This window comes from Puma concolor, chromosome D1 (genome assembly GCF_028749965.1).
Source record: "Puma concolor isolate L17-30 chromosome D1, mPumCon1.1.hap2, whole genome shotgun sequence".
Classification (NCBI taxonomy): domain Eukaryota; kingdom Metazoa; phylum Chordata; class Mammalia; order Carnivora; family Felidae; genus Puma; species Puma concolor.
Window position 1 is genome coordinate 88,764,195 of NC_141676.1, and position 27,221 is coordinate 88,791,415.

Genomic DNA, 27,221 nt, shown 5'->3' on the forward strand with positions numbered 1-27,221 from the left:
CAGAAGACATAGAGAACTTTGAGCTCAGATGTACATGCTCCCCACCGAGCCTCACACAGGCCTCTAGAACTGGCACAAAACCTGGAAGTCATGCTCATTAGAGTGTTTGAAGAGTCTGTAGGGCCTCTGCTGAGGTTATATGTAAAGCAAAGTTTGTTTGCATTCTTGGCATTCTAGTTGGTGGGCAGGACTGAGCAGGCCATGAACTACAAAGCAAAACAAACAAACAAACAAAAACAAACTAGAACGGAGCCAAATCCCAGATGTGATGGTCCCACCCAAAGTGTGTTCATCATGAGTAGGCAGTGACGAGCGCTGTGAATTGTTCCAGCATGTGTTTCCTGTACATGCCAGAATCATGTGTCTCATAGTGACGCAGAAATGTTATCAGTTCTTAGGCTTTTAGGAGGGATCACTGCATCCCAATGGATAAGCTGTGGCTGAAGACAACACCAGTTTGTTTGGGCCATCTGTGACAAGTAGCTGGTCCCAGCCCAGGTCACCATGACTCTGGGCAACCAGATTGCAGGCGTGTAGAGGACAGAGCCCTGGGAACTGCTGGAAGATATTCCAGAGTGGAGCAGGAAAGCAGAGGCACAGCCAGCATTCTAGGAGAGGCTTACTGAGAGAAAACAGAAGTCAGGGGCTAGGCATCCAGCTCATAAGAAGGCATTCTTGGCCTTATATTTGGCTTTAAAAGTGTCAAAAAAGGAGGGCCTACCACCAGGACTAGGCTTTGCACTTGGTAACTAAAGCTGCAATCCTAAGAATGGTCTTCATGCAGCAAGGCCTGCTGGTCACCGCTTGGACTCTCTAGTCACCCTTGATCAAATGCTTAGAGGTCCATCACTGAATATGAAGGATGAAGGTGAGCTGCGTTTGTTGTGCTGTGCACGACTTGCCTCTAACTTGCCCTGAGCTGGCAGCTCCAGGGTCTACTTTGTTACTTTGTGAGATTCCTCTGTCTCTTTCCCCTGACCTTTTTTTTTTCCTTTTCAATGGCCCACAGTACTTACATCAGGCCTAGGGTCCCCTCATCCCACACTGATTTTTCACTTTGCCCGTAAACATTGTTATGGTCTCATCTGCCTCCCTCACATTTCAGAAACATTACCCAACTCAGGCTGCTGCTGGCACCCAATGTTTCCTGTGAGTGGCAGGAAGCTGCCCCATCTGCCCACCTGAAGGGGTCCATGTCAATTGCGTCCGCCGAAGGAGAGCTTGAACGTAGCCCCAATCTCCTTTTCCTTCTACTCTGCCTGTTTGTGTCTCAAGTGGTCAGATTCAAGTTGATGTGGGACATGAGATGAGGGAAAATTTGAAAGGTAAGACAGGAATCCAGCTAAGCTCATTCGAAGGTGTTAAAGGGAGCATTAATCCTTCGAAGGAGAAATGGTTGGGTTTCTAGAAAGAGAAGGGCTGCCTCACTACCAGCCATTCCTTTCAGAGCCTCTCAGTGGCAGAAGGTGGGCGGTGTGCTGAAAAGGACAGCCGCCTAATCCGGCTTCCCCGCTCCTGTTCCCAGGAAAGAGGAGCTGCTGGCTAATAAATCCTGGTGAGTCTTAGGGCCAGAGCCCCAGGGCACTAATCACCCCCTCCCTCCTGCCCGGCACTAATCAGCGCTGATTCCCTTGGAAACTGCCCCCCCCCCCCCCCCCCCCCCGCTAAGCTGGATCATGGTTGCTGGTTGGGTTGGGGTGTGGGGAGGAAAGGGTCAGAAAGGATTCCATAAAATACCACTAGCCCTGGATACCTTTTTTAAGAAGGCAAGAAACCCAGGAAGTAGCAGCTCTAGGAAGAGCCAGCTTAAAACAAAAACAGAGAAGAAAAAATTGCCTTGGAATGTGTACTGCATTCTAACTAGTCCCACTGGGTCAATGCAATAGGGGTGGATTATTGCAGGCAAGACCTGGGCTGCCTCGGTAATTCTGTAAGTTTGATAAGAGATAGCTGGCAGACTCGAGCTTCTGTCCCCAGAGAGAGAAAACAGACATCACCTTTGCCTGCCCAACTGGCATGTGGTATAGGGGTCTTTGGGGGTTATTCTTCCTTAAAATTGGGCAGCCTGTTTTATTATGACACACTGAAACATATTCAGAGCTGGCTCGAGGTGGACAGCACAAATAAGGCCATTATTCTTCTAAGGAAAGTCAAATTTGGTAGCATGTAAGGAGGTCTAAGATATGCCTCTCCCCATCACACAATCCCCACACCATGAGAGAAACAAGACCACAAAATCAGATTTCACCCTGGAGAATTTTGTGCCGCTACTTTCTGCTCATCTACTTAGGGATGATTCAAAGTATGAGCAAATATTATGCTTCCCTGCATTTATTTCTGATGAAAAAAAAAATCACGTATGCTAATTTATATGTAAATTCAGTATGGCCCTGGGGCTCCTGGCACGCTGCCAATGGGGCTGTTGATGGTGGAAGTTTGGCCATTGTCTCCGGTTTGATGTATAGATAGAAGAGACACAGACCTCAGGACAGATGGAAATTACTGAGGACTTGAGACCTTCCCCTTCTCTACCTGTGACCCTCCACTCTACCCTCTGCCTACTTAGTTTTCATTTCTATTGTTAGCATGATAGAAGCTTGGCTCTGAACTCAGTTTCCCCACTGCACTAGTGTTGGCGTTTTGCTTTTACCAGGTGGGCACCTATGAACCCAGAACAAGCAGAGGTGTGCACCCCCACCTCATGCACACACATGCATACACACATACATGTGCATACACACTGCTGCTGTTCCATATTACATAAGACGAGTCAGTCAAGGATGCCTCCAAGTTGGCTCCTTTACTCTTACACCCACCAATGCTCCTATGGGAAAGGAGAGAGATTCTGAGGCCAGTGCCCCTCTGAGGTTGAGCGCAGCAGATGACATCAAGGATATCCCTGCAAAATCAACCACTATGAACTTCCTTGCCATCTTATTCACACCCCTCCAGCACCCCCTTGCCTTCCTCCTTGAGCCCCAGCCAAGGGTACACATGCATTTGATTCTTCCCAGCCTGGTCCTCTCTGCCCACCTGGTGTGGGTCCGCATGATAACCACTGCAGCTTATGTCAAAGGGCCAGAGGCAACCCCCAAAGTCTACCCTCAGAGAGGGGTCGGCAGGACCAGAAGTGGGGATAGGCAAGACTGTGAGAACTCCATATTGCGGTAGAAGAGAACGAGGTGGGTGGGACTCCCCATGCTTTTTCACCTAGTGAGACTGAACTTTCCTCTGGGAATCAAGGCACAGGACTAAGCTTCTGCATGGGATCCTCTTTGCAAGCTCTGCTGGACCACCCAGGGAAAGTTTCTCTGCCTGTCTCAATCCTGATGAGTTCAAACACCTTTAATATGAAAGAGGTAAGTCAGACCCTCCAGAGGACAGGGGAGGGCGAGAGCAAGCAGGTGAACAGATAATACCGCTGCTGGAACGTCAGAGCTAGAACAGAGCGGGGGGCCACACGGTGCAGCAAATGGACTCAAGGTTGAAGCAGATTCCAAATGCACCCCAACGCAGCGTGACCAACATCAAACGGTACCCTGGGCCAGGGAGCAAGCCCACCCTCAACTGCTGCCCCCGGTGCCTGGGCTTCCCACCGCAGATAAATAAAAAGAAAATTAGCATTCGACTCTTATTGCCACTCTCCCTTCAACTTGGAAAATCTTTCCTGAATTTCAGATCCTCCCGAGTGTTCCCACTGCCTTTAATCGGCTTGTTATCCTCCCCCAACCCTGCTGCCCCCACCACAAACACACTCCCAAACACATTCAAAACTAATACAGTTGTCCACCTCTGCTGCAAATTGATTCATCCCTTCAAGCTGTATCTCTGACCAGAATCTTACAGGATGCACAGTTACCTGATTATTCTTAGCCTGCGTTTTTCAGTTTGCTCCTTTTTAGAAGCTTTGCAAGTTTACTGGCCGATATTTAAAGTTTCCTCTTGTAATTTCTTCCCAGTAACATAAGCAACACATTAGCAACCCCGATGTCCTCTGAATCTGTAATTTTCCCCTGCTTACATGCGTGCTCTGTTGTGTATGTGTGCAAGAATGTACATAAAGCCGGGGAGACCAGTACATAGCCACGCACCTAAACGGAGCACCAGACACATTTTACTTATGCATATACATTCCCCCATTCCGGTAGCAGCCAGAATCAAATCAATATTCTCACAGCCTGGTAGGGAGAATGAAGTCCCAGCCATGCTGTTTAAACGCTCTCTCCTCCACCTGCAAACCGTGCAGCAAGCCGACTCGGGGAGCCTGCGAATCATATAAAGCACACTGTACGATTCCTGAGTCTACTGTAGGCAAATCAATAGCAAGCTCTTACCTTGAAAGAGAAACAGAGCAGCCAGCCCCGTGAAGATTGCCCAAGAGATAGAATTGTGCATTTTTGCCTGGATGGTTTTCATGATTTTTTTTCTTCTTCTTTTTCTTCTTTTTTGTCAGGTTCGGTTTTTTCTTTCTTTCTTTCCTGACAGATTGCGTTGCTCTCAAGCTGTTGGAAGGAGATTTAAATCCACTGTTTTGCTGAAGGACACAACAAGAAAGCCGAGGGTGTGAGAGAGTGTGACTTCTCAGTAATTATCTCTACTCATACTCTGGCACTGAGACACATCGTACAATCTGGCCCTGGACAGCCCTCCTACAAGCTGCAATCATTGGTTCTAATCCAAGGATTGACAGAGCTACAACACACGCGCGCAGGCACACACACACACACACACACACACACTCACTCACTCACTCAGGAATCATTTACTGGGCAAATCAGGCTAGCTGATTAAAGAGACAGGAGCCTGGAGAGAAGGAATGATAAATGCCACTTTGCCCCTTCTATATTACTTTCATTTTTTAAACTGACAGTCTCAGAGCCCCAAGCTTCAAAAAATCCCTTTCCTTCTGGCATTCCCTGGCCTCCTGAACTCAGATTCCCTGTGCACTAGAAAAATCCCATAGCCAGCAACGGCTTACAGGAAATTTTAAAGGGACGTTTTCATGCTCGGTGAAACTTGCAAAGATGAGTCAAATTTCATTTGTTGGTACCTATTTTCCTCTCCAATGAAAATATCATTCAGTGACAGATTTCTCTCTCTCTCTCTCTCTCTCTCATCTTTCAGCTTTTCCCAATCAACCTCCTACTTAGTTGCTTTGAAAATAATAAATAACTTTCTATTTTCTTCTGCTGTCACTTCTGTGTCAGAATACCTGTGTTACTCCTATTTTTCACTCACTTAATTTATTTCCCAAAGTCAGCCATGTGTATATGATACCATGAAAAAGGATGAGGCTTCTGAGATTGCAGAGCTGCAGTCTGAAGAAGGGGAACCCTCTCCAAAAGAGAACAAGAAATGAGTTTATTCTATATGTTGCAGCCAACCGACATTCATTAAAAAGAATAATATAAGGTTTGTGTCTCAAACTGCAGCAAGGTGGATTTAAGTCAGACATGCTGAAGGACTTTCTGAGTGGTTATAAAATGTCCTCAGAGAGTTGATGGCATTCATCTCCTTGGTGATGGGTAAGAATAAAAATCAGACAGGGGCGCCTGGGTGGCTCAGTCGGTTGAGCGTCCGACTTCGGCTCAGGTCACGATCTCACGGTCCGTGAGTTCGAGCCCCGCGTCGGGCTCTGGGCTGATGGCTCAGAGCCTGGAGCCTGCTTCCGATTCTGTGTCTCCCTCTCTCTCTGACCCTCCCCCGTTCATGCTCTGTCTCTGTCTCAAAAATAAATAAACGTTAAAAAAAATTAAAAAAAAAATCAGACAGAAATATTCAAATGGGCACAATGACTTCTAGAGGGACTTTCCACTCTAACGACCAGGAAGCTGATATGAATTTTTAGTTTCTTCATATGGAAAGGAAGTTGTACGATGTAAATAAACTTCTGGAACACTTAGCCTCTCAAAGAACCCTTCCTAGATGATCCTGATAAATATATACCATCACGATGTCTCTACACACATTTCTGAAATATTTCTTCCAGATCTCCACAGCTAATTTACATACTTCTTTGTAACCCCTATAATAATTGTAATGCATATATTCCTGAACTGCATAGAACAAAAGTACTTCTTGCCCATTTATATTTAAGAGCATACAGGCAAATGGGAACAGTACTACCATTCTGAGTAAGTTTAAGAGGTTGTGTGTGAAGAACAGAGGCCGACCAGACGTGTGCAGGCCAGTGACTGAGTGCAAGAGCACTGAGGTTTGTAGACCTGTCTCAGCTCATACAAACCAAAGGACTGTGGATAGCTCATTTTACCTCTGTGATCCTTGGCCTCTCATTTGTAAAGTTAGAGAACTCGAATAATTTCTAGGATCTCTCAATTTTAAAGGTGTTTTATGCTAACAGAGTTTTTTCTTTTCTTGCCACTATGTTCTAATTCACATGTCCATCAAAATGTCCTTGATATTGTGAGCTCCCAGTGGACGAGAATTTTATCTCTCTCCTAGTCTTTTTGTGTGGTGCTCAGCAGAGTGACAAGTGCAATTAAATGCTTTGGAATGGCTGTGGCAACTGTGAACAGTACAGTACAGAAGAAAGGAGGGTTTTATTTACCTTCATCCCACTGCTCTCCAGAATGATAATAAAGACCTTGGGTCATCCATAAGCCCTTAGTTCTTCCCTGGAGAAGCAGACACAATTACATTTGTAAATGTCTTCACCCTAAACTTCCATAAATCTGTACACTGACCAATTTTTATTAAGTGTCCATATGTGTGACAACAATAATAATATTTATTGAGCATTTGCTTTGTGCCAGGGATGATGCTTAATGTTTTGCATGCATTGTTCTCATTAGATCTTCACTTATGAAGTGTTCTCACCTATTGTCATCCCCATTTTACAGATGACAACGTTGATGGTCAAAGAAAACATGTCCACGTTTACACAGTTGGTACACAATGCAACCAGGATTTGAACCCAAGTATTTACATCTCAGACTAATCTCCAAAATATTATCCTATGCTAAACACTGTGATGGACCCAAGTAGATATCATTCTTACATATGACTTTTTTGTTATTTCAATAGCATATGAGATTACAAATCATATGAAATACATATAAAAGAAAACATTTATATTGTTTTTAAAGTTAACTGAATTGCAAATGGTTGGTACACATAATTAATTTTATCAGAATGCAAAAAAAATGATAGATGGCTGTTTTCTGATAGATAGTTCTTAAAACTTCTACGGAGATGGTAAAAGTCATGATACTTGAAAGTGAGCTAGAGACTAGATATAAGATAGAGTGAAGAATATTGCAGGCCAGGGGAAACATAAATTAAAAATTAGAGATGAAAATGCATCCCCTAAATTTGGGGGTCTAGAGACCTGTGAGAGATCTCCCATCTTGTGTTGCAATAAAATCTTTTAGAGATAAATTAAAATAAAAGTGAAATGTAACCTAATGTCTGATCCACATTAGTTACTCTCTACACATAAATGACGTAACCATGCTTGGCACATGACAGGAACACTCAACAGACACTTGTAATCATCAGGGTGGCCTGTTGACTGAGAGAACAGACTGGTGTTGATTCTGTCTGGTTTCAAATTCTGGCTCTGACCCCTAGGGGCTACAGGCCTTTGGTTGTCATATCAACTCCAGATCTGAAATGGGGACAGTGATGTGAATTCCATTATAAGCATCACCATATATCATAACCATCAACTAATTTTCATTTGTTTTACTATTTTAACCAAACCGAGACTGATGTGGTCTCCCATGTATCATTGGGAGAAGCTACCAGTGCTTGTGGACTAAGATTCCTGGAGGGAGTAGTTTCAGAATTGTACTTTGTGCATTCACTAAGGCAAAATATATCCTCAGGGATTGCCAAACCAAAAGTCTAATTTGGGCTCTGAGTGCTGCTAAATGCTAAACTATCTAGAGAGCTATATCTCTTTCAGTGCTTGAATTTACCACATAGAGTAATTTCCCAATGGCCTTCATGTTTCACAAAAGCACACAGTTAACCTCCTCCTGAAGAAGCCATCTTCTCCTCTCCTTTGTCACGGGGTTTAACACAATGTCACCTATCTGGGCCTGTTGGGTCACTTGGCAGCTCATTGATATAATTACAAATTGAAAAGCTGATCCTGGGCTATACATGGAGGGGTGTATTTCAGCCTGGCCCATCTCTTACTTAATGAAATGGGTCTCATCAAAACAGTCAGAATTTTTCCTCTCCTTTTTCCATTTTAGTCTCAGAGTCTTCCAGGCCTGGGGCTGGGAATCTCTATTGTTGCAATTGCCCCCATATAGCAGGTGTCCGTACTCTTTCGAGTTGGGGTGGCTTGTGGCTGTGATTGGAATTTCTATGACTAGATGTGAGGAAGTCACTAAGGAAGCTCTGATTGATTGGAAGGAGATACTTTGAAATTGCCATCCCTTGCTCAACAATCAGAGCTCCTTCCTCTGAGTTAGAAGGTGTAAGTGCTTCCAATCAGGTGTCGGGGGGACTCAATTTGCCTCTTGGATTAGTTAGATGCACATTATGCACCATTTACTTCCCAGTTCCAGGTTCAAAGGATGATGAGTGGTCTCAAGACAAAATTAAACTCAGGAAAGGCACCTCAAAGTTTAGACAGAAAGGTATTTGCTCACCATTCACACCCCTTGAAGATAAGAGAATTTTACTACAGAAATAATTCTTCTGTGTGAGGATAAGGAATAAGGAAAAGGCATAAGAAATAAGGAATAAGGATGGGGAAAATGGATGAGGTCTCTAACTTCTGAGGAGAGGGCAGCCAAGATGGCATTTCATAAACTTTTCATCATCAGGTAGCTTAAGATTCTATAGTGTGCAGTGAGCTAGTACAAATAGGGATTGATTCTCTGTAAACTGCCCCCATGCATACCTGTCACCTCCCTGAATCAGACAGTAAGTCCAAGAAGGTCACTGGGGCCTGGCCGCTCCACTGTCCAAAAGCTAGCTGAGCCCCGATGGCAGCCCTCCAGTCTTGGGAAGAGGGATGGACAGTCATGCACACATGCTGTTCCAGGCCCAGAGGACCCGCAGACAGAAAGCTCCGGTGAGGGGGAGGAGATAGGTGTGTATGGTGTGTGGGAAGGAGGGAGGAAGGGGGTGTGGGGCAGTGTTTTTTATTTCTCTCAGCTATTATGGAAAGAACTGCAGGAGCTTAAATCTAAAGAGCAGCACTGAAATAATGTTCAGGACTTAACAAAAGCCTCTGCTCTGCTCTGCTGTCTGCCCGCTGTGGTCTGCCTCAGCTGAGGCTCAGTGCCGTGGGTGATCTCACACACTCAGATGCTGGGAAGAGCCCTGCCTCAGGGGGAGGGAAGGAGCTGGCCTGCCCTCCACACACCTGGGGTTGAGGGGGATCCAGCTCTGACTTGTGGTGTCAAGTCAGGGAGGGAGAAAGCCATGGCAGGAAGAAGGCAGCCTTCTACCTTTTCAAGGGGCTCTCCCTGAAAAGTCATTTTGAATGTGCTCCCTAATATGGTCACTTGTGAATAGAATTGGTCTAGGGTACAAAAGAATTATGTGGGGTCTATTTTGAGAATTTGACTTCTCCCAGGAGATTTCCTGATTTATTGATAAATTACCTAAGCTGATACTGAAAATGAAAGTCTAACTCTTCACAGCACAGAGATTAAGGACACAGAAATTTAAATCTGCATTCTCACAAATTTCAGTGTTTTCTAATTTGAATTATAGGCACAGTCATCCGGCCTTGATTTCTATGAATTTTACTCATCATCTGAAAAAGAAGCAATATGGCATAGTCGTAGAACAAATAAATTAACACTTAAAATCAGAAGACCTGGATTGGAGTCTAATTCCACTTATCAGCTTCAATTCCATGATCCTCAATTTTCTTATCTCATCTCCTCCCATCTTGTCCTTAGAGTGGAAATAATAGTATCTACCTCACAGAGTTGATGTGCATTAACCCAGCTAATGGTTAGCCTTTCTGTAATATCTAACATACACATTGGCCTCCATGTCTTTGTCATCAGCTTGCTTGAAAAACAAATTATTGATGGATAGTATTTCATAAGAGCCTCACAGAAAGAACCACTGTCTTCAAGATGCTTAATTACCAAAAAGTTTCCCCTGGGGTCTGTAAGAGTCTGAGGAGCTCTTGTCTTTGTCTTTGTTTTTGTTTTTGTTTTTTGTTCCAACATAGTTTAATTTTCTTTGTATAAATTTCTTTCTTGATTGGTGCATTCTTACCTAACTGTTTCATCTCTTTTGTACACATACACATTCTGTTAATAATTATTCTTAGGGTGCCTGGGTGGCTCAGTCAGTTGAGCGTCCGACTTCTGCTCAGGTCATGATCTCACCACTTGTGAGTTCGAGCCCCACATCAGGCTCTGTGCTGACAGCTCAGAGCCTGGAGCCTGCTTCCAATTCTGAGTCCTGCTCTCTCTCTGCCCCTCCCTCACTCATGCTCTGTCTCTCTCTCTCTCTCTCAAAAATAAATAAACCATTAATTTTTTTAAATAATTTTTCTTAGATGCATTAAAACCAAGTGGAATTCTTATAGCTATTTAATTTCCAACATACCTCTCTTCTATGTTATTCTTGTTTTTCCTAACCTCTTCCTTTACATTGCTAAGTACTCTATAATTTGCTTTACTTTTCCTGAAGTTTGTTCTCCTTTGTCATTTTCTAAATAAATTTGCATCAGCTCACTGTTTGCTTTTCTCAAGAAATCCACCATTAGTTACACCCTTCCTTTTTTTAAAATATTTATTTATTAGTGAAAGGCAGAGGGAGTCAGAGTGTGAGCAGGGGAGGGGCAGAGGGAGAGGGAGACACAGAATCTGAAGCAGGCTCTAGGCTCTGAGCTGTCAGCACAGAGCCCAACACGGGCTCAAACCGCGAGATCATGACCTGAGCCGAAGTCAGATGCTTAACTGACTGAGCCACCCAGGTGCCCCACACCCTTCCTTTTTGATTTATTTTTTTTTTCTAAAAGAACTTTATTTTACTCCTTCTCCATGTTTTATATATATGCTGTCATATTTTACATCTTCTTATCCGTAATTTTCTTCTAATTAGGACTTTTTCTTTTCCACCTAAAGAAGTCCCCTTAATATGTTTTTTAAGACTGATTGAGTGGTGATGAACTACTTTAACTTTTTTTTTTTTTCTGGGAAACCATTTCTCCTTCATTTCTGAATGACAATCTTGCTGGCTAGAGTGTTCTCAGTTTCAGGTTTTTCCCATTCAGCTCTTTGACTATATCATGACACTCCCTTCCTGCCTACAAAGTTTCTGCTGTAAACTCAGCTGATAGCGTTATGGGGTTTCCCTTGTTCATAATTTTTGTTTCTGTCTTGCTACTTTTAAAATTCTCCTGTTATCTTTAAATTTTAACATAATGATTATTGTGTATTGTGGTGTGGATCTCTTTGGGTTCATCTTTTGGGGGGCTTTCTGTGCTTCCTGAGCCTGGATATGTTTCCTTCCCCAGGTTAAGGAAGTTTTCAACTATTATTTCTTCAAATAAATTCTCTGCCTTTTTCTCTCTCTTTTTCTTCTAGGATCTCCATAATATGAATATTTATTCACTATATTATCCAAGAGATCACTTAACCTATTCTCATTTTTTCAACTAGCAACAATTGTACTTTAGATAAACCTCATTGGCTACAAACTGCCACTGTGCAAAGTTCTTATTCTCATTTTTTTAAATTATTATTATTATTATTATTATTATTATTATTTGCACAGCTCTTCGACTTGGGTGCTTTCCATTACCCTGTCATCCATTTTGCTGATATGTTCTTCTACATTTGCTACTGTACTATTGATTCCCTCTAGTGTATTTTTCATTTCAGTTATTGTATTCTTCAACTCTGATTTGTTTTCTTTTAAATTTTCTAGCTCTTTGTTGAAGTTCTCAAAGTTCTTCCACTCTCTCCAGTCCTCTGAATATCTTTGTGATCATTACTTTCAACGCTTTATCTGGCATATTGTTCATCTCCATTTCATTTAGTTCTTTTTCTGAGGTTTTGTCTTGTTCTTTCATTTGGAGTGTATTCCTCCACCACCCTATTTTGCTTGACTTTCTGTGTTTGCTTCTATGAATTAGGTGGAACACATACTTCTCCTAAACTTGAAGGAATGTTCTCCTTTCTGGTAATCCCCTGTGCAGACTATGTGTGCCTGGTGACTGGCTGGCTGACTGGAGCTATTTCTGGCATGGGTTGTGGATTCTGAGGCACTCTATGCTGGGGCTGGACTGTGAGATGGCCGGAACTAAGTGGGTATGTGTGGGGGCACCCCTGAAGCTCTCTGTGCAGAGAACATCCTGGCAGGATAGCTAAAGCTGAAGTGAGCATGGGCCAGGGCAATCTCTAGGCTCTCCATTCAGAGGATCTCCTGGCAAGATAGATGAAGGTGAAGTGAATTCAAGAGAAGAAGTGCTGGAGCTCTTTGCACACAGAGCTCCCTGGTAGGGTACCTTGAGCCAGAGACGGGGCTCAGTCCAGGAGGTCCCAGGGTGCTCAGCACAGGGGACACTATGGCAAGACAACTGTCACTAAAATGGGCACGGGTTGGAATGTCCCTGTGTGCTCAGTGCAGGGGATGCCCTCGTGGTATGCCTGGAGCTGAGATGGGATACAGGATGGGCGGTGGGGTGGGGGGACTTCTTGGGACATTCCATGCAGAGGGCTCCTTCACATGGTGGCTAGGGCTGGAGCAGGTGTGATCTAGGAGGTCCCAGAGTTCTATGCTGGGGTGCTCTAGAAAGCCATCTGAAGCCAAAATAACAAAGGCTTAGAGTGTTCTGGGATGCTTTGCAGCTGTGTCACCTTGTCACGACCACTAGATCTGTAAGGAATGCTGATCAGGCATGTCTCAGTGTGCACCACCCTGGGACACCTTGGTGGGATGTCTGGGGTTGGTGTGGGTTAGGGGACTGGGGTCACTAAGACAGTGACCTGGAACTTGCTCCCATCCACTTTCTCAAGGTGGAAGGGAAATGTAAACCATGGCACTCACCAACCATGCAACCCAGAGAGGGTTCCAGCAGCTTACCTGCCTATAGGCTTCTACAGCTAGTTCCTTTATATCCTAGTTGCCTTTTTAAATTTTTTTTTTCAACGTTTATTTATTTTTGGGACAGAGAGAGACAGAGCATGAACGGGGGAGGGGCAGAGAGAGAGGGAGACACAGAATCGGAAACAGGCTCCAGGCTCTGAGCCATCAGCCCAGAGCCTGACGCGGGGCTCGAACTCACGGACCGCGAGATCGTGACCTGGCTGAAGTCGGACGCTCAACCGACTGCGCCACCCAGGCGCCCCAGCTAGTTGCCTTTTTAAATAGCAGCTATTTTTCTATTCCTCAGATGTCCAGGGATTGTATGCACTAGAGGCCTTGCTCACTGAGACAGAAGGCCAGCAATGGTGCCAGATGTGCTCTTGAGTGTCCTACCAAGGCGGAGGGGAAATAATCGTCAGCCCTCACCAGCCCCTCAGACTCAGAGGAAGTTCCAGTAGCCCCTGCTGTTTGGCAGCCTTCTAGGGCTAGTTCCTTTATATCCTAATTGCTTTTTTAAACCATAGCTTTTTTTCTGTGACCCAGGACTCTGGGGCCAAGGTGGGCTCACTGAGGTGGTCATACTTCCAGGGCCCCTGCTTCCTTTCATGGTATCAAGATGGAGAGGGACATAAACTGCGGACCCCAAGAAAGTTCCCACAGCTCCCCTACTGTTTGGTGGAGTTTAATGCTGAATCTTATATTCTAGTGTCTCTTTTAAGCTGTGGCTTTTTTTCTGTGTCCCAGGGCAGATGAATATGCTCATGTCCCTCAGTACTATCCCTCCCACTGACCTTCACAGCATTTGTATTGGGGACTCCCTTCCTTACAGTGTCTCTGTCTCTGTTGCCATTTTCTATGTGTTCTCTCCACCTGTATTGTGCAGAAGCTGTTCAGTCACCTTTTGGTTCTTCTTCAGAAGGAGTTTCCCTATAAATAAGTATAGATTTGGTAAGGTGATGAGTTCAGGGCCTTCTCACATCACCATCTTGAGAACAAGAACTTGAGCAATGTCTGAATGCCTGGCATACTTTCCTTCCTTTGCCCATCATGGAATTAGTTCTATGTGGTTTCACTGTGGCTGCTATACTGTTGGTATGGAATGGACAAATGACCTTGGCCTGGCCAATCATTTCTTCCCTGAGAGTTTTCTAGGTGCTTTTGGAAAGAGGCTTTGCTGCTAGGGGGTATCTTTCCTTACAGGTGGAGAAAGTTTGCAAGGCAATAAAGCCAACAAAAAGGAAGTAGAACCAAGAGGAGAGGACATCACAGAAAGTAGGATGAGTCATGCCTAAAGGCAGACACAGCCTCAGAATACCCTGTTCCCCTATTTGCTTATTATTTTGAATTGAGTTTCTGTTACTTTCAACTGAAAGAGTCCAGACTGAGAGGGTACATGCAGGAGTGTGGTTGAATACAAATTTCCTTTGCTTCCTTCTCCTTCCTACATTACTTTCCCTGATATATTTGAAATATCTGGATATTATATGACACCTTAGGTAGAGATGTAGGTATCTGAGGCCCTATATTTTATAAAATGAATAGTCAGTGTTATTATTAAATTGGACTTAAAATAAAGTCATAGATGGAGTCAAGATGGACCAAATCCTTCCTCTTTCTAAATATTAGGGTGCAGAAAGTGAACTACCATTTAACAAACAATTCATATGCCATGGACTGTGCTACCATTTTGCATTTACCTTCTTACTTAGCCCTTACAGTGTCCTTAGAAGGCGAATACCATTACCCCCAATGTGCAATTAAAGAAGGTAACTAACTTGTCCACAGTTACCCAGGTAGTATTTGGTCAGGCCTTCTGAACACCCAACCCCCTGTCTTTCCCCCCACCCCCGATCTTGCCTGTATTCTAAATAAAACTGAGACTCAAAGCAGAAAGATCACAGCAGCCTTGTGTGGTCAGTGAGAGGTATAAGAAAGATATCTGCCTTGATCAACTTTAAATAAGAGAAGGTTGGAGGTTATTCAAACTGAAGTGAATGGCTTAGCGAAGGGTTAGAGTTAAACATGGTGCTTGGTGGGAATCAAGGTTATCCAACTTGGGTGGATTTGAGACTGTGTGTTCAAAAGAACTGAGAGTACGCGTAGTTTGGGCCAAAATTGGAGGGTCTTGAATGTCTAAGAGATTGGAACTGAATTTGAGAAGCATAGCTGCTATTGATTCTGAACAAGAAAGTGAAAACAATAAAAATTGGTATTTCTGGTGGTTCATATGGCAGAATGCATAATCAGTCAAATCACTCCCACAGAGGAAACTCCCCTCCTCCAGTCCAGTCCCTGGCCCTGTGGAAGTTGGACAGCTTCCCACCTTTTGCTTTTCCTAGCCTAACTGGGCAGATCATGGGACAGTGGCTCCTGGGCTTTTAGCAGGTCACACACACGAGTGACTCTGGAACATACACAGGCCCCAGGAAACTCTTTGTTGTAGTGTACTGTCCACAAGGCAGTTAAGAGAGCATAGTACAATGGTGGGAATCAAGCTTGAACTTAGAGGAAGGTGGGAGCATTCTTGAGATACCTGGGACAGCCCTACTTCCTTATGTTGGAATTGATGACTCAGCCTATTTGACAATCAAGTGTCACTTTATTGCCTTTGACCACTTATCTCCACGTACATATCTAATTTGAAAACTTAATGGGAAGAAGTCTGGTCTGAAGAAAGATTTATGAATTTCTGCATCCCCTGGCTTCAAAATATCTTAATACTATCTAAAACCATGCTGAACTTCATCAGCCAGATTTGGGCAGCATTGTGAAATAAACAGTCTGGGAACATTTCTGTCGGTGTCTCTCACTCATTTTACACTGAGAAGTGGTCCAGAGAAGGGCAATAACATGCTTAAAATGATATAGGTTAGAAGCAGAACTGGGAGTAGAGTGAATTCTTCTGATTCCTTGTCCAGTGGTGATTATTTTAATCCAGGGTATATCTAGATGCCTTGGTTCAAAGTTTGATTGAATGTCTCCTTGTGAAAACTTCTCTGCCCAAGTAATATCCCCTGGGTTTCTCTTATACCCCAAAACTGTCTTCCTTCTTTGTAACTAAAAGTTTTGAATCTTACCTGGAAGTGGTATGTAAATTAAGCTGCTATTATTGAAAGTTTAGGGTGAAGAGGTTTCAGCTTCCTTATAAAGCAGGTTACAAAAGAAGGGGTGACAGTGAGATCAAAAGAGTGTGTGTGGTATATGGAATGTAGGGAAAGGAGAGGAGAGGGTGAAGATGGAAACCTGAGAGTCGGGGTTTGCCAAGGATGATGAACTCAGCTTTCTTAGTGATTCTGAATATTGCTCTGCAAGGCAAGAGACAGGAGATCTAGTGTTAAGAGGGCATGGTGTAATATTCTCATCAAGCCACTGACTTGTCCGTGTGCTGCCCCTGTAAGCTCCATTGATGACTTTTGCATAGATGAAGAGATAAAGATTCTTCCAGGAGGGTATCAACGGAGTCTATGTGGGAGGTGACTAGCCTAGGCAGCAATAGCTATTCATCAGAGACATTTGACTGATTCTAACCCACAGTAGGATATAGAAGAGACATATAAAGGCTTAAAATCAAATCATGTGTCATGCTGAAGAATAATGGTACTTTCTGTAAGGAGTATGTATATATTTTTAATTTCTGAGTGAATTAAGTGCCTATAAAAGGTGTTGAATTGGCAGCCTAGAAAGCTAGAGTCTTTGATTTATACCCAGAAGAAAGAGAGAGACAGTTGCCTGAATCACTCCTGAGTGTTCTGAGCCACCTCCCCGTATAGTCTGCCCTTTGTCTCTCTAAGAGTTGTGATCCATTGTCCCTCCCTTGTATGCAGGTCATTCTCACCATTCTGTGTGAGCTTTAGATTAGGATGATGTAAGGGATAAATGGCAGGGAAATAAAATCAATGAGTTTTAAAATCCTTTGCAAATTACTCTGTGACTATCCTTATGGACAGAACCATAACACTAATGCTTGTACATCTTTCTCAAAGTTGAATTTCTATTTTCAGGGTGTGTTGGCATGTTTTATTTGCCAATGTTTTCATACAATATTTGCAATATGTGTTACTGTCATTTTTGCTTTGGGATAGGACACTGAGACAGAGAAAATGATAGCATGTTAGGTCTGAAAGTAATCTTAGAAAAGTGATGGGAACAGAAATAGAACCCAGATATCCTGAAGAGGGAGAGTGAAAAGAGAAGCTTCCAGTCAAAAATGATGAGGCTACAGTGGAGGTGGAGTTGGAACCCAGATTCCTTAAGCTCCTGCCCTTGTTATACTGGTTCAGGCATCAGTTATCATTAATACAGAGCAAAAAAAGAAAATACACACAAACACAGAGATAATGTAATGATGACAGTATAAAACAGTAACATAAACGCCATGTTATAAGAGAAGAAAGTATCAAGATAGATTAGAGGCCTAGAGGTAGAATAGATGTATGGTCTTTGTGAGGCAGAGCTGGAGAGCTGGATTCTCCCCAAGTCCCAACTCTGCCTTTTTTTTTTTTTTTACAGGAGATTTGAGTTGCCTGAGCTGTAGACCCTCCAATCGTGAATTAGGGAGTAACAACAGCTTCGTAGGATTAAATGCAGCACATATATAAAGCCACCGGCACTCAGTAGCCACAGAGTGTATATATTGATTCTCCTACTAGAAGAACATTATTTTTCAATCAGGTGGACAAAATATAAGTATTTGGGGGAAACTTTTTTAGTAAACAAAAGATGAGAATTACATTAAAATTATTAATTTTATGGGGCACCTGGGTGGCTTGGTCGGTTAAGCGTCCGACTTCGGCTCAGGTCATGATCTCACGGTCCGTGAGTTCGAGCCCTGCGTCAGGCTCTGTGCTGACAGCTCAGAGCTTGGAGCCTGTTTCAGATTCTATGTCTCCCTCTCTCTCTGCCCCTCCCCTGTTCATGCTCTGTCTTTCTCTGTCTCAAAAATAAATAAATGTTAAAAAAATTTTTTAAAAATTATTAATTTTATTTGCTCTAATTGTGATTTTTTTTCTTTCTTTCTTTCTTTCTTTTTAAATTAAGAGTAGATTCTTGACTTGATAGATGAATTAGACTTCAGTATATCTTCTTTGCATTTAGTCCAGAAAAACTTTCCAGAGGTGGAATATGCCAATAAAATATCAAAATGTATTGAAACTGGTTACTAACATACGGAAGAAGAAACGATTCCAGGCAGAATGGTGTTCTTGCACCCATGTCATTCAAAAGGGAGTTCTGTGCCCAGAAGAAGTGAAGATTCTGGGGCCCTCAGTGCACAACTTCCTGTCACTGTTAATAGATATGAACACAAATAGACGTGGTTCTTGCCTTCTACAGCAATCCAGAGATATTATCATGCAGTCACAAAGACCTCTATGGGCAAAAGTGGCTTTAATGAGTGTTTGTATTTGATGTTATTAGAAATGAAATGTTTGTGGAAATGTCACTGCAAAAGTAAGGCACCAACGTGGGGCAAGAGGTGTGATATTTATTAAAAGGTGGAAGTACAGTTATACTCATGCACATACACACACACACACACACACACACACACACACAAACTCACAAATGTGCTCTCCCTCTTTCTTTTCCACTCATGTTTACTTCATTTACAATTGTAGCTCAATGTAAGTCATACATGAAAGTGAAAGTACTGAATATATAAGCAAAACTTCAGTACATATCTATTGGTTGTTGCAGCACACTTTGCTCACCTCTATTTTTCTTCCTCATCTTACAGGTGGGGGAAGTGAGCAGCAACATGATCAGGATGATGTGGTGTAATCAAACCAGAAGGGAAACTTGTGGGATCTGACATCCAGTCCTCACGCTGTAATCATTGAGTGCAGATGATGTCCTCATGCTAGAAGAACACTGGTCATATTGCAAAAACGCAGAATGGTTTCATTTCCTTTAAATGCAATACAAAATTTTATTATGCTTCTCTATCAAATAGAAAAGACTTTAAAACATGTTTTCAGAAATCAAACTCTCCACATGTATTTACTGGGCCCCAGCTTTGTTTGGACACCATGATAGGCTCTGTTTCTTACCCAGATACAGTAACAGTGCATCCTTGTCATTCATGGGGACATTTTCATTCATTTGATGTATGGGCTAGACGGTTTTCAAGTACTACAAATACAACTATTTGTAAATTTGGGGTTTTTCCTGAAGTTGCTCACAGTTAAAGTGATAGACTGACCAGCAGTTATAAATATAATGAATATTTAATCAATCAAGATAGATGACACTAAGTGACAAAAAAGACCAACTCTAGAATTTGTGGTTTAAGGCAGAAAGTTGTTTGTGGGGTTTTTTTTGTTTTTTTTTTTTGTTTTGTTTTTATTTTTTTGTTTGTTTGTTTGTTTAAGCTCATGCTGTCTCATATAGGGGCAGAGACATGATTTAGGAGGCCAAAAGTAGAGTTTAGGCAAAAAAATGAGAAGGACCTGAACTAAGGAATGCCATGAGACAGCAAGAAGAGGTTGAATTCTAGAAAAAAACTCATCTTAGGTGCAATGCTATAGGACAACTTCACCAGTTACTTCACCAGTCCTGTAAATATCAGGATAGTTTCAGCCAACACGGTGGTTACTAGAAAAGTAATCAAGAAAATAAAGAAGCATATTCTGAGTACCAAAGTGATATAGGTATAAGTAATAGTAGAAAGACACCAGTAATACTTATAGTTTAAATCTAAATAATTGTTCGTGTTATGGTTTTGTGTGGGAAAAAAAAACTTAATATCTAAAATTCAAATTCCATTTGCTCTTAACATAGAGAAGCCAAGGGTTTTGATGGGTGGAGAGCAGTGGAACCAGAAACGAAAAAATAAAAAAATAAATAAATAAACAAGCTAAGATTCCGTGCTCTTAAGGAAAAGTTATTAAGGAAAGGAAATATACCTAGATAAATTATACATATTTTTTGAAAAATGCATTTAATTTCATGTCCTAAAGTTATATGGGTAATCTGCAAAAACAAAACAAAACAAAACAAAAAAACTTGATAAGATAAAAAATCTGAGGGGCTTCTGGGTGGCTTAGTCAGTTGAGCTTCCAACTCTTGATTTCAGCTCAAGCCATATCTTAAGGTGATAGGATCAAGCCCCATGTCAGTCTCCATGCTGAGCATGGAGCCTGCTTAAGCTTTTCTCTCCCTCTGTCTCTCTGTCTATGGCCCTCTCCCCCACTCACACTCTCTCTTTCTTTCTAAAATAAAACATTAAAAATTACAAAAGGTGAAAAAATCTGAGACAGAGCTAACTAAGAAACTACAAAGAATGATAAATAGAAAACAGAGAGATAGATAACTAGAAAAAGTACTAAGGTTTCACTACCAATAATTATGAGTGTATTAACTTCCTCTGTTAAAACACAGAGATTTGCATATTGGGATAAAATTGGGTTTTAAGCTATTTAGCAATGATGCATATAAAGTAAAACATTACACAAGTTTTATTAATATGCCATGAAAATAATAACAAAATCAGACACAATGATATTAATATCAAAAGAAATATAAATCTAGGTGGAAAGACTAACTAGAAGAAAGGGTGGTACTCATAGAATATAGTATATAGTATACTCCATATAGTATATATGTATATATATAATATATATTTTATATATTTTTAATATTTAATATCTAACACAAATGATATTTTATGTATTATATATATATAAATATAATATAATCCACCAAAAAGAAATAATATTCATGAGCTTCAGTGAAATGAATAAAATGGTTACAAAATAAAAACTTTGTATATGCAAGGACAAATGAACAATCCCACAATAAAGGTAAAAATATTAATACAACTCTCAAAAAAAACCACACACATGAGAGCACAAGTGGGCAAAATAAAAGTACTTAGGAGATTTTAATAACAAAATCAACCACCTGAAAATAAATAAATAGTATGGATAGATAGACATAGATACATAGATAAATAGGCAAATGATAGATATATAAAGAGAGAATTTTGAATTATGAAAATAGAGGATGTTTATCTTTTCAAACACAGTGGAATTTTTACAAATCAGCTATATCTTCAAGTCAAAATATCTCAATACATATCTCAGATCAAAAACAATAAACTTAGGGGGTGGCTCAGTCAGTTAAGCATCTGACTCTTGGTTTCAGCTTGGGTAATGATCTCATGGTTTCATAGGTTCAAGTCCCTCATCAGGCTCTGCACCGACAGTGAGGAGTCTACTTGGGATTCTCTCTCTCCCTCACTCTGTTCCTCCCCTGCTCATATTGTCTCTGTATCTCTCAAAAATAAACTTAAAAAAATACAATAAACTTAGAAATTAACAAAGAAATAAGAGAAACTACTTGAAAGGAGAAAAATCCTGCTTTAAACAGGAATTCAAGTGAAAATTGCAAAATATTTGTGAAAGCATTAGGACATTATATATTAAATCATATGGAATGTGGCCAACAAAATCTATAGCCTTATATGCCATTAGATAACGAGAAACATTAGAAATAAATCCAGGACACATACATGTCTGTTAGGAGTAGTTCTAGAAATAACAAACAAAAAATTAAATTCAGTGTCTTAAAAAGAGAGTGCAAGTTGTTGCTGCTGTTTTTCTTTACTTGAAAAGAAGTCCAGAGATGGGCATTTGCTGGTATCGGTTCAGCGGTTAAGCAGTATCAAGGCCAATGTTTCTGCAATTCTATTAGCTTTTGCCTTATCTCTCCTGTTGTCTATTTCTTCTCCAGACATTTCATTCATATCCAAAACAAGGAGGAGGAGAAAAGTAGAGTATATTAGCCTTTGTCCACCCCTTTGTATCAGGAAAGCAAATATTTTCCCAAAATCCTACTAGTTTTCATTGGCCAGAACCATAGCAATTGGCCAATGTTGGCTACAATGGAAAATTTGAAAATAAATAGTAGAGACAATGGAGGAAATGAGTAACAATAAGAAGAAGATACAAAAAGAAACAGTTAAAAAAGAAAAGCCGCTCAATAAAAATAAAATCTTGTTATTTGAAAAGAGTAATATCATAGCTAAAACTCGGGTTAGTGTTATCAAAGTAAATATATTATACAAGCATACATTAGAAATAAAAAAGAAGACATGAACTAAATTTTAAATTTTGGGAGAATGCTAGGTACATCTTTAAGCCAATATTCATAAATATCTAAATGAAATAAAAGATTTCTTAGGTATATGAAATTGTTAACATTGACTCAATAGGCAGAAATCTTAAACAGAAGAATAATCATCAAATAAATTTCAGAATGTATCTACAGTATTTTAAAAGAATATGATGGAGTCTTATACACAAAATTGCATACAGTCAAAATTCCTTTTAAGAGCACTTAGGAGTCTAGCATAACCATTTGTTTCCCTCCAGAATTGGAAGAGTTTACTGTTTTTTTAGAGGTGGATCAAAAATGAAGTTGCTTGTTTAAATTTAGAGGCATGTTGCATGAAAACATATTATCTTTAGACATGCGAATCACATTCATCTTCATGAAAAATACACAGAAATGGGAGCCAATTGAAGGAAAAACATACTTAAAGCTCCCATCTCATTCTTACTGTGTCTAAAATACACAGGAATAGAATTTAAAACAAGATTTGTGTGCCTACCAGAATTAATACTAAAGATGGTATTTTAAATAATTGGGGAAGAAATTGGCTATTAAATAAATGGTGTTAGGAAAATGATAATTGTCTATCCAAAATGGAGAGGGAGAGAGAAAGAGAAAAAGAAAGAGAGAGAGAGTGACACTTCCTTTCTTGATTTTGTACAAAAAAAATTAATTCAAGATGGGATGATAATTTAAGGTAAAAAACAAAATTCTTTAAGTCTTTGAAGAAAATATCAAAGAATATATTTTTAATTTGTATATTGGAAGGCTTTCCTAAGATACAAAACCTAGAATTTATAAAAGAAAAGATTGACAGGCTTTTCTGTACAAAAATTATAAATGTCTGCATGACAAAAGACTCTACAAACAAAGTTAAAAGACAAGTAAAAAAAAATATTGGTGTAATGGGATAATATTTTGAGATAATAACTGATTTCTCTCTAATTTCATGTTATACCTGCCACCTAGCCCACCAACTGCCCCCTCCTTGTTTTGGCAGCAGCAAGGGTGTTCTATGTTCATTACCTCCAAGAACAGATGACATCATAATGCAGAGAACTAGAGTCAGTTCTCAGTTTTTGAATTTCTAAAGCCTAGGACATGACACAGAAAAAGTATTTGGAAAAAATTTGTTTGTAACCATCTCATTCTCAAGTTCTGATTGTCTTGATTATAAATCAAGCTTCTGTTGGCTTTGGGAAGAAGAGGAGTGGAGAGAGAAATAAAGAGAAGGGCCAAACTGGTAGAGGCTTGGGAACGACATCCTGCCTCAAGCTTCTGTCACAGGATGAGCCTGGTGTGACAAGGGGTACTGTGTGGGCGGGGGTGAATGTGCCAGTGACAGGAAACTCAGAAATAGAATCTTATATCTCTTTTTCCCAAATGCAGCCCAGAGTCAAACAAGACCCTAGTTTTCCCATTTCTTAACAGCTATTTGGTGTGGGATAGCAGCGGAGTGAAAACACCTGCATGGTATGTTTGGGAGAACAGATTTGACATGTTCTCACAGATTTCTCTCAAGTCCTTCATGCACAAAACAACCAGATTATCCCAGTGCACCAAATAATGGCACTAAAGTAGTAAGTAAAGTCACCTTGAATGGGAACAAAGGATGATTCATCTTTAACTTAAAGATCAAGAGCGAGAACATATAAGGTATTTCCCAGCGGAGGCAGTGTGGATAAAAGGTGACTGAAGACCAGATGCACCCTGCCACCAACACCTTTGTACTCTCAAGCACCAGGAACTTGGCCCAACCCAAAGGAAGGAGTGATGATGGTTGGGTCTCAGATTCAGCTTCTGCCATCTAGTGGAAAGGGTTGTAATCAAAGTATGTGAGAGAAAAATGAGATTTTCACTTCTACCTTTTTGGGTGTCTGGAACAGATTACATTTGCGACATTTATTTGGTATCAGAATACTTAGGGAGGTCCTACAAATCATTACAATGAAGACAGGTATCCTGCCACAAGTTGGATTCTCTGTGAAGCTGACTCCAAGATAGGGTATACAGTGAGGATACTTATGAGGCTGCAAGCGTGCCCCTCCCCCATAACATGGCAGTACATCTCTGTACACATCAAGACCCCAATATACAAACAGGCAAACAGGTGATATACAGAAAGGATGTATAGGATCTTCAAGTTTACTAATATGCACGGGTATTCAATTTTACACAATAATGAGACTCTCCACATCACCCCTGGCCACCGATTAACAATATTTTAAAAATATTGACCATATCAAAGTTTGTTGAGGGCATAAGAAAAGAGCATTTCACATGTTGTTGGTCAGTGTCAATCAACACTTTAGATGTGCATTTTCTTTTGGTCAACAATGGTATGTTTAGGTGCTCTATTTTGGAGAAATATGGAGAGAGGCTCCACAAGTATGTTGTCTGCAATCCTAACTATAGTAATCAGAAGAGATATTTTAAAATACACTTTTGTTCTTCCATTCCACAGAATTCTATACAGTTGTTTAAAAGAATGAGATGAGGCTTATGTACTAAAATATCTCTGAATAAAGTCATTACATGAAAAAAATCAAAGCACAATGACTATAATATCCCATTTATTGATAAAAGGTAAGTATATATATACATATATCTTGAGAGGGAAATGGAGGTGAATAAATGGGCAGACAGTATTCACCTTTGGGTTGAGGTCAAGGAAAAATGAAGAGCAACTTTCATATTTCACTTTGTATATTTCTATCTTCATTTAGTCTTTTGAAAATATTATCATGAAATATTTCTATAATAAAAATAATAAAAGAACTGTGAAACTCACATTTACAATATTAGAAAATACTTTTACTTTTATTTGGATTATTTAAAAAATAAACACTTCATTTTATATTATTTAACATCCTCAGCACTTGTTCCAAGCTCCTGACTCATCAGGATGCCCTTCCCATAACTGAGCATAGTGCATGGAGGATGAAATCTACTTCTCTTATTCATCCTCAGGGAGCCATCTCCTGACTGCTGGGGAAAGCAGGACAGGTGAAAGACAGGGACACACCGTGGGGACAGGGGAAGCCAGGAACCGAGAAGGTATCTGATCATTCCCAGAAAGACTATGGGCCCGTTCAGTCTGAGAGAAAGGAAAAACAAGCAAGTGAGAGCACCTGACTAGAGCATTTTGGAATAATACAGAACATTCCCACTTAGGATTCCATCCTTTGCAAATCCTTCTTTGTAAATATGTTCTGCATCCCTCTTTTCCAGCTCAACTAAGCTACCAAAGGACATAGGTTCTGTTTTAATCTTCTGTATCCCCAGTGCATATGCCTAACGCAGGATACCACACATAAGAAATTCACTAACTGTGTGAAAATGGATTGGTCTATCTCAATGTTGCCTCTGTTGGCAAAACACTCCCAGTGTGTAGGCACTACATGATAAGGTAGTAGAAAAACAAGGGATTTCCTCCATTAGAAACACGTGTTCTAAAGCTACATAGCAAAGATAAAGAAACTGCCATTCTTTTTAAAAAAAAAATTTTTTTAAACATTTATTTATTGTTGAGAGACAGAGAGGGACAGCATGCAAGGGAGGGGCAGAGAGAGAGGGAGACACAGAAGCAGAAGCAGGCTCCAGGCTCTGAGCTGTCAGCACAGAGCCCGACATGGGGCTTGAACTCATGAACCACGAGATCGTGACCTGAGCTGAAGTCTGATGCTCAACCAATTGAGCCACCCAGGCACCCCAAGAAACTGCCATTCTTAATGATCTTGTGTTTCTGATGTACTCAATTCATTTTGAGAAGGAGTTTTATGAAAAGGATGTTTCTATAAGGTGAGATAGTGTCTTTCTGATCTATAGTCAGGGAAAACTTCCTAAAGGAGCTTAGTTTCAGAGATAGCAGGTGTTTGAAGAGCAGGCATGTGTTCAATGTGTAAAGGATGCCTTATGGGACCTCTTTGAGGCATGAATTGGGCATGACATGAGTGCAAGAAAGATGGACAAGGACACATTTAGATGAGCTGTTGCCAAAACAGAAAAGCTCATAGAGGAACACAGAATAGGACAAAGAATGAAATCGAGGCCACAGTTGTTGGCTCTGATAGATGTGATACAGAGATGAGAAAACGTTGAAGAGATGCACATTGTGGGTACTAGCTAAACACTAGGGAGATATGTTAGCCTTGGCATGTTGACTCAGAGTAAGAGGGATAGGATTGAGACTCAGAGATGAGACACCTAAAAGATGATTGGGCCCTTGGTGCTGTGCTGGGACTAGCTCTGTGCATAAATAGCATCCTAGTTGAATTTTATCCAAATCCATACATTGGCTCATTGGATATACCTTGGTTTTAGTCAGAATTGCTGAATAAGACCCTTCCCTGCCTGAGAAACTCCTTGACTGTATTTTTGGCTGCTCTGAAAAAAGCAGGCTCTTCCAGCCCTTCCATGCTATTCAGTAAATTGTTCCTTCTCTAATCAGCAAAACCTGGCAGCCCTGGGGGGATGGGGAGAATATTTTTCACATGGGCCACCTATGTACAACTATAAGTTCCGGGTCAGTAAAGTGCTTGAGTCTGTTCAATATGCTCTTAGATATAAAGGACAGGCAGCATTTACCCCAAGCATTTCCTTCAGCAAGCACCTATTCTGGAAGTTATTCTCCCTGAGAATGAGGATATTTGGTGCTTGCTGTACTCCAATTGCTAACACAGGGTCTAGAATGTAGTCAGTGGTTTTTTTTTAATTGATCTGAACTGCCTCTACTTTTTCATTTATTTTACTTCCCCACACTTAGAACGGTCTCCTTCACAAAGCTTACCATTAAGAACCAGTTTGGCTTGCATGGGACATTTCATGCTGATCTCTTCTCTCATGGATTCCTTACGACCATAACTGTCTGTAGCAAACATCTTAGAATGCAATTCTGCATTGGATTATATAAGTTGCTTATTATTCCATGTAAAGTCTTGTGTTCCAGGTAACTCTGTGACCTATCTGGAGTCAGCTATCCTTTCTGAGTCCATTTCCTCACCCAGAAAATAAGAACAAAAATAAACACATCACAGGATTTTTGCTAAAATTAAAAGAGGTGACAGAAA

The 27,221-nt window shown here is 40.9% G+C and overlaps 1 protein-coding gene and 1 long non-coding RNA gene across 2 annotated transcripts in view; both read right to left on the reverse strand.

Annotated features, from left to right (window-relative positions):
* The window catches only part of NTM (neurotrimin), a 949,272-nt gene extending 944,647 nt beyond the window's left edge, over window positions 1-4,625 (reverse strand). Inside the window, exon 1 of the mRNA XM_086678647.1 lies at window positions 4,335-4,625. Coding sequence (XP_086534773.1) covers window positions 4,335-4,416 — 82 coding nt within the window. The 5' untranslated portion in view covers window positions 4,417-4,625. The remainder of the gene's footprint in view (window positions 1-4,334) is intronic.
* A 13,628-nt stretch (window positions 4,626-18,253) lies between these two features.
* LOC147576850 (uncharacterized) lies at window positions 18,254-21,758 on the reverse strand. Its single transcript, XR_015241470.1, has 3 exons — window positions 21,551-21,758; window positions 18,750-18,946; window positions 18,254-18,324 (listed from the first exon to the last, which is right to left on the reverse strand). It is a non-coding gene; the product is annotated as an uncharacterized LOC147576850 (long non-coding RNA).
* Between the last annotated feature and the right edge of the window lie 5,463 nt (window positions 21,759-27,221).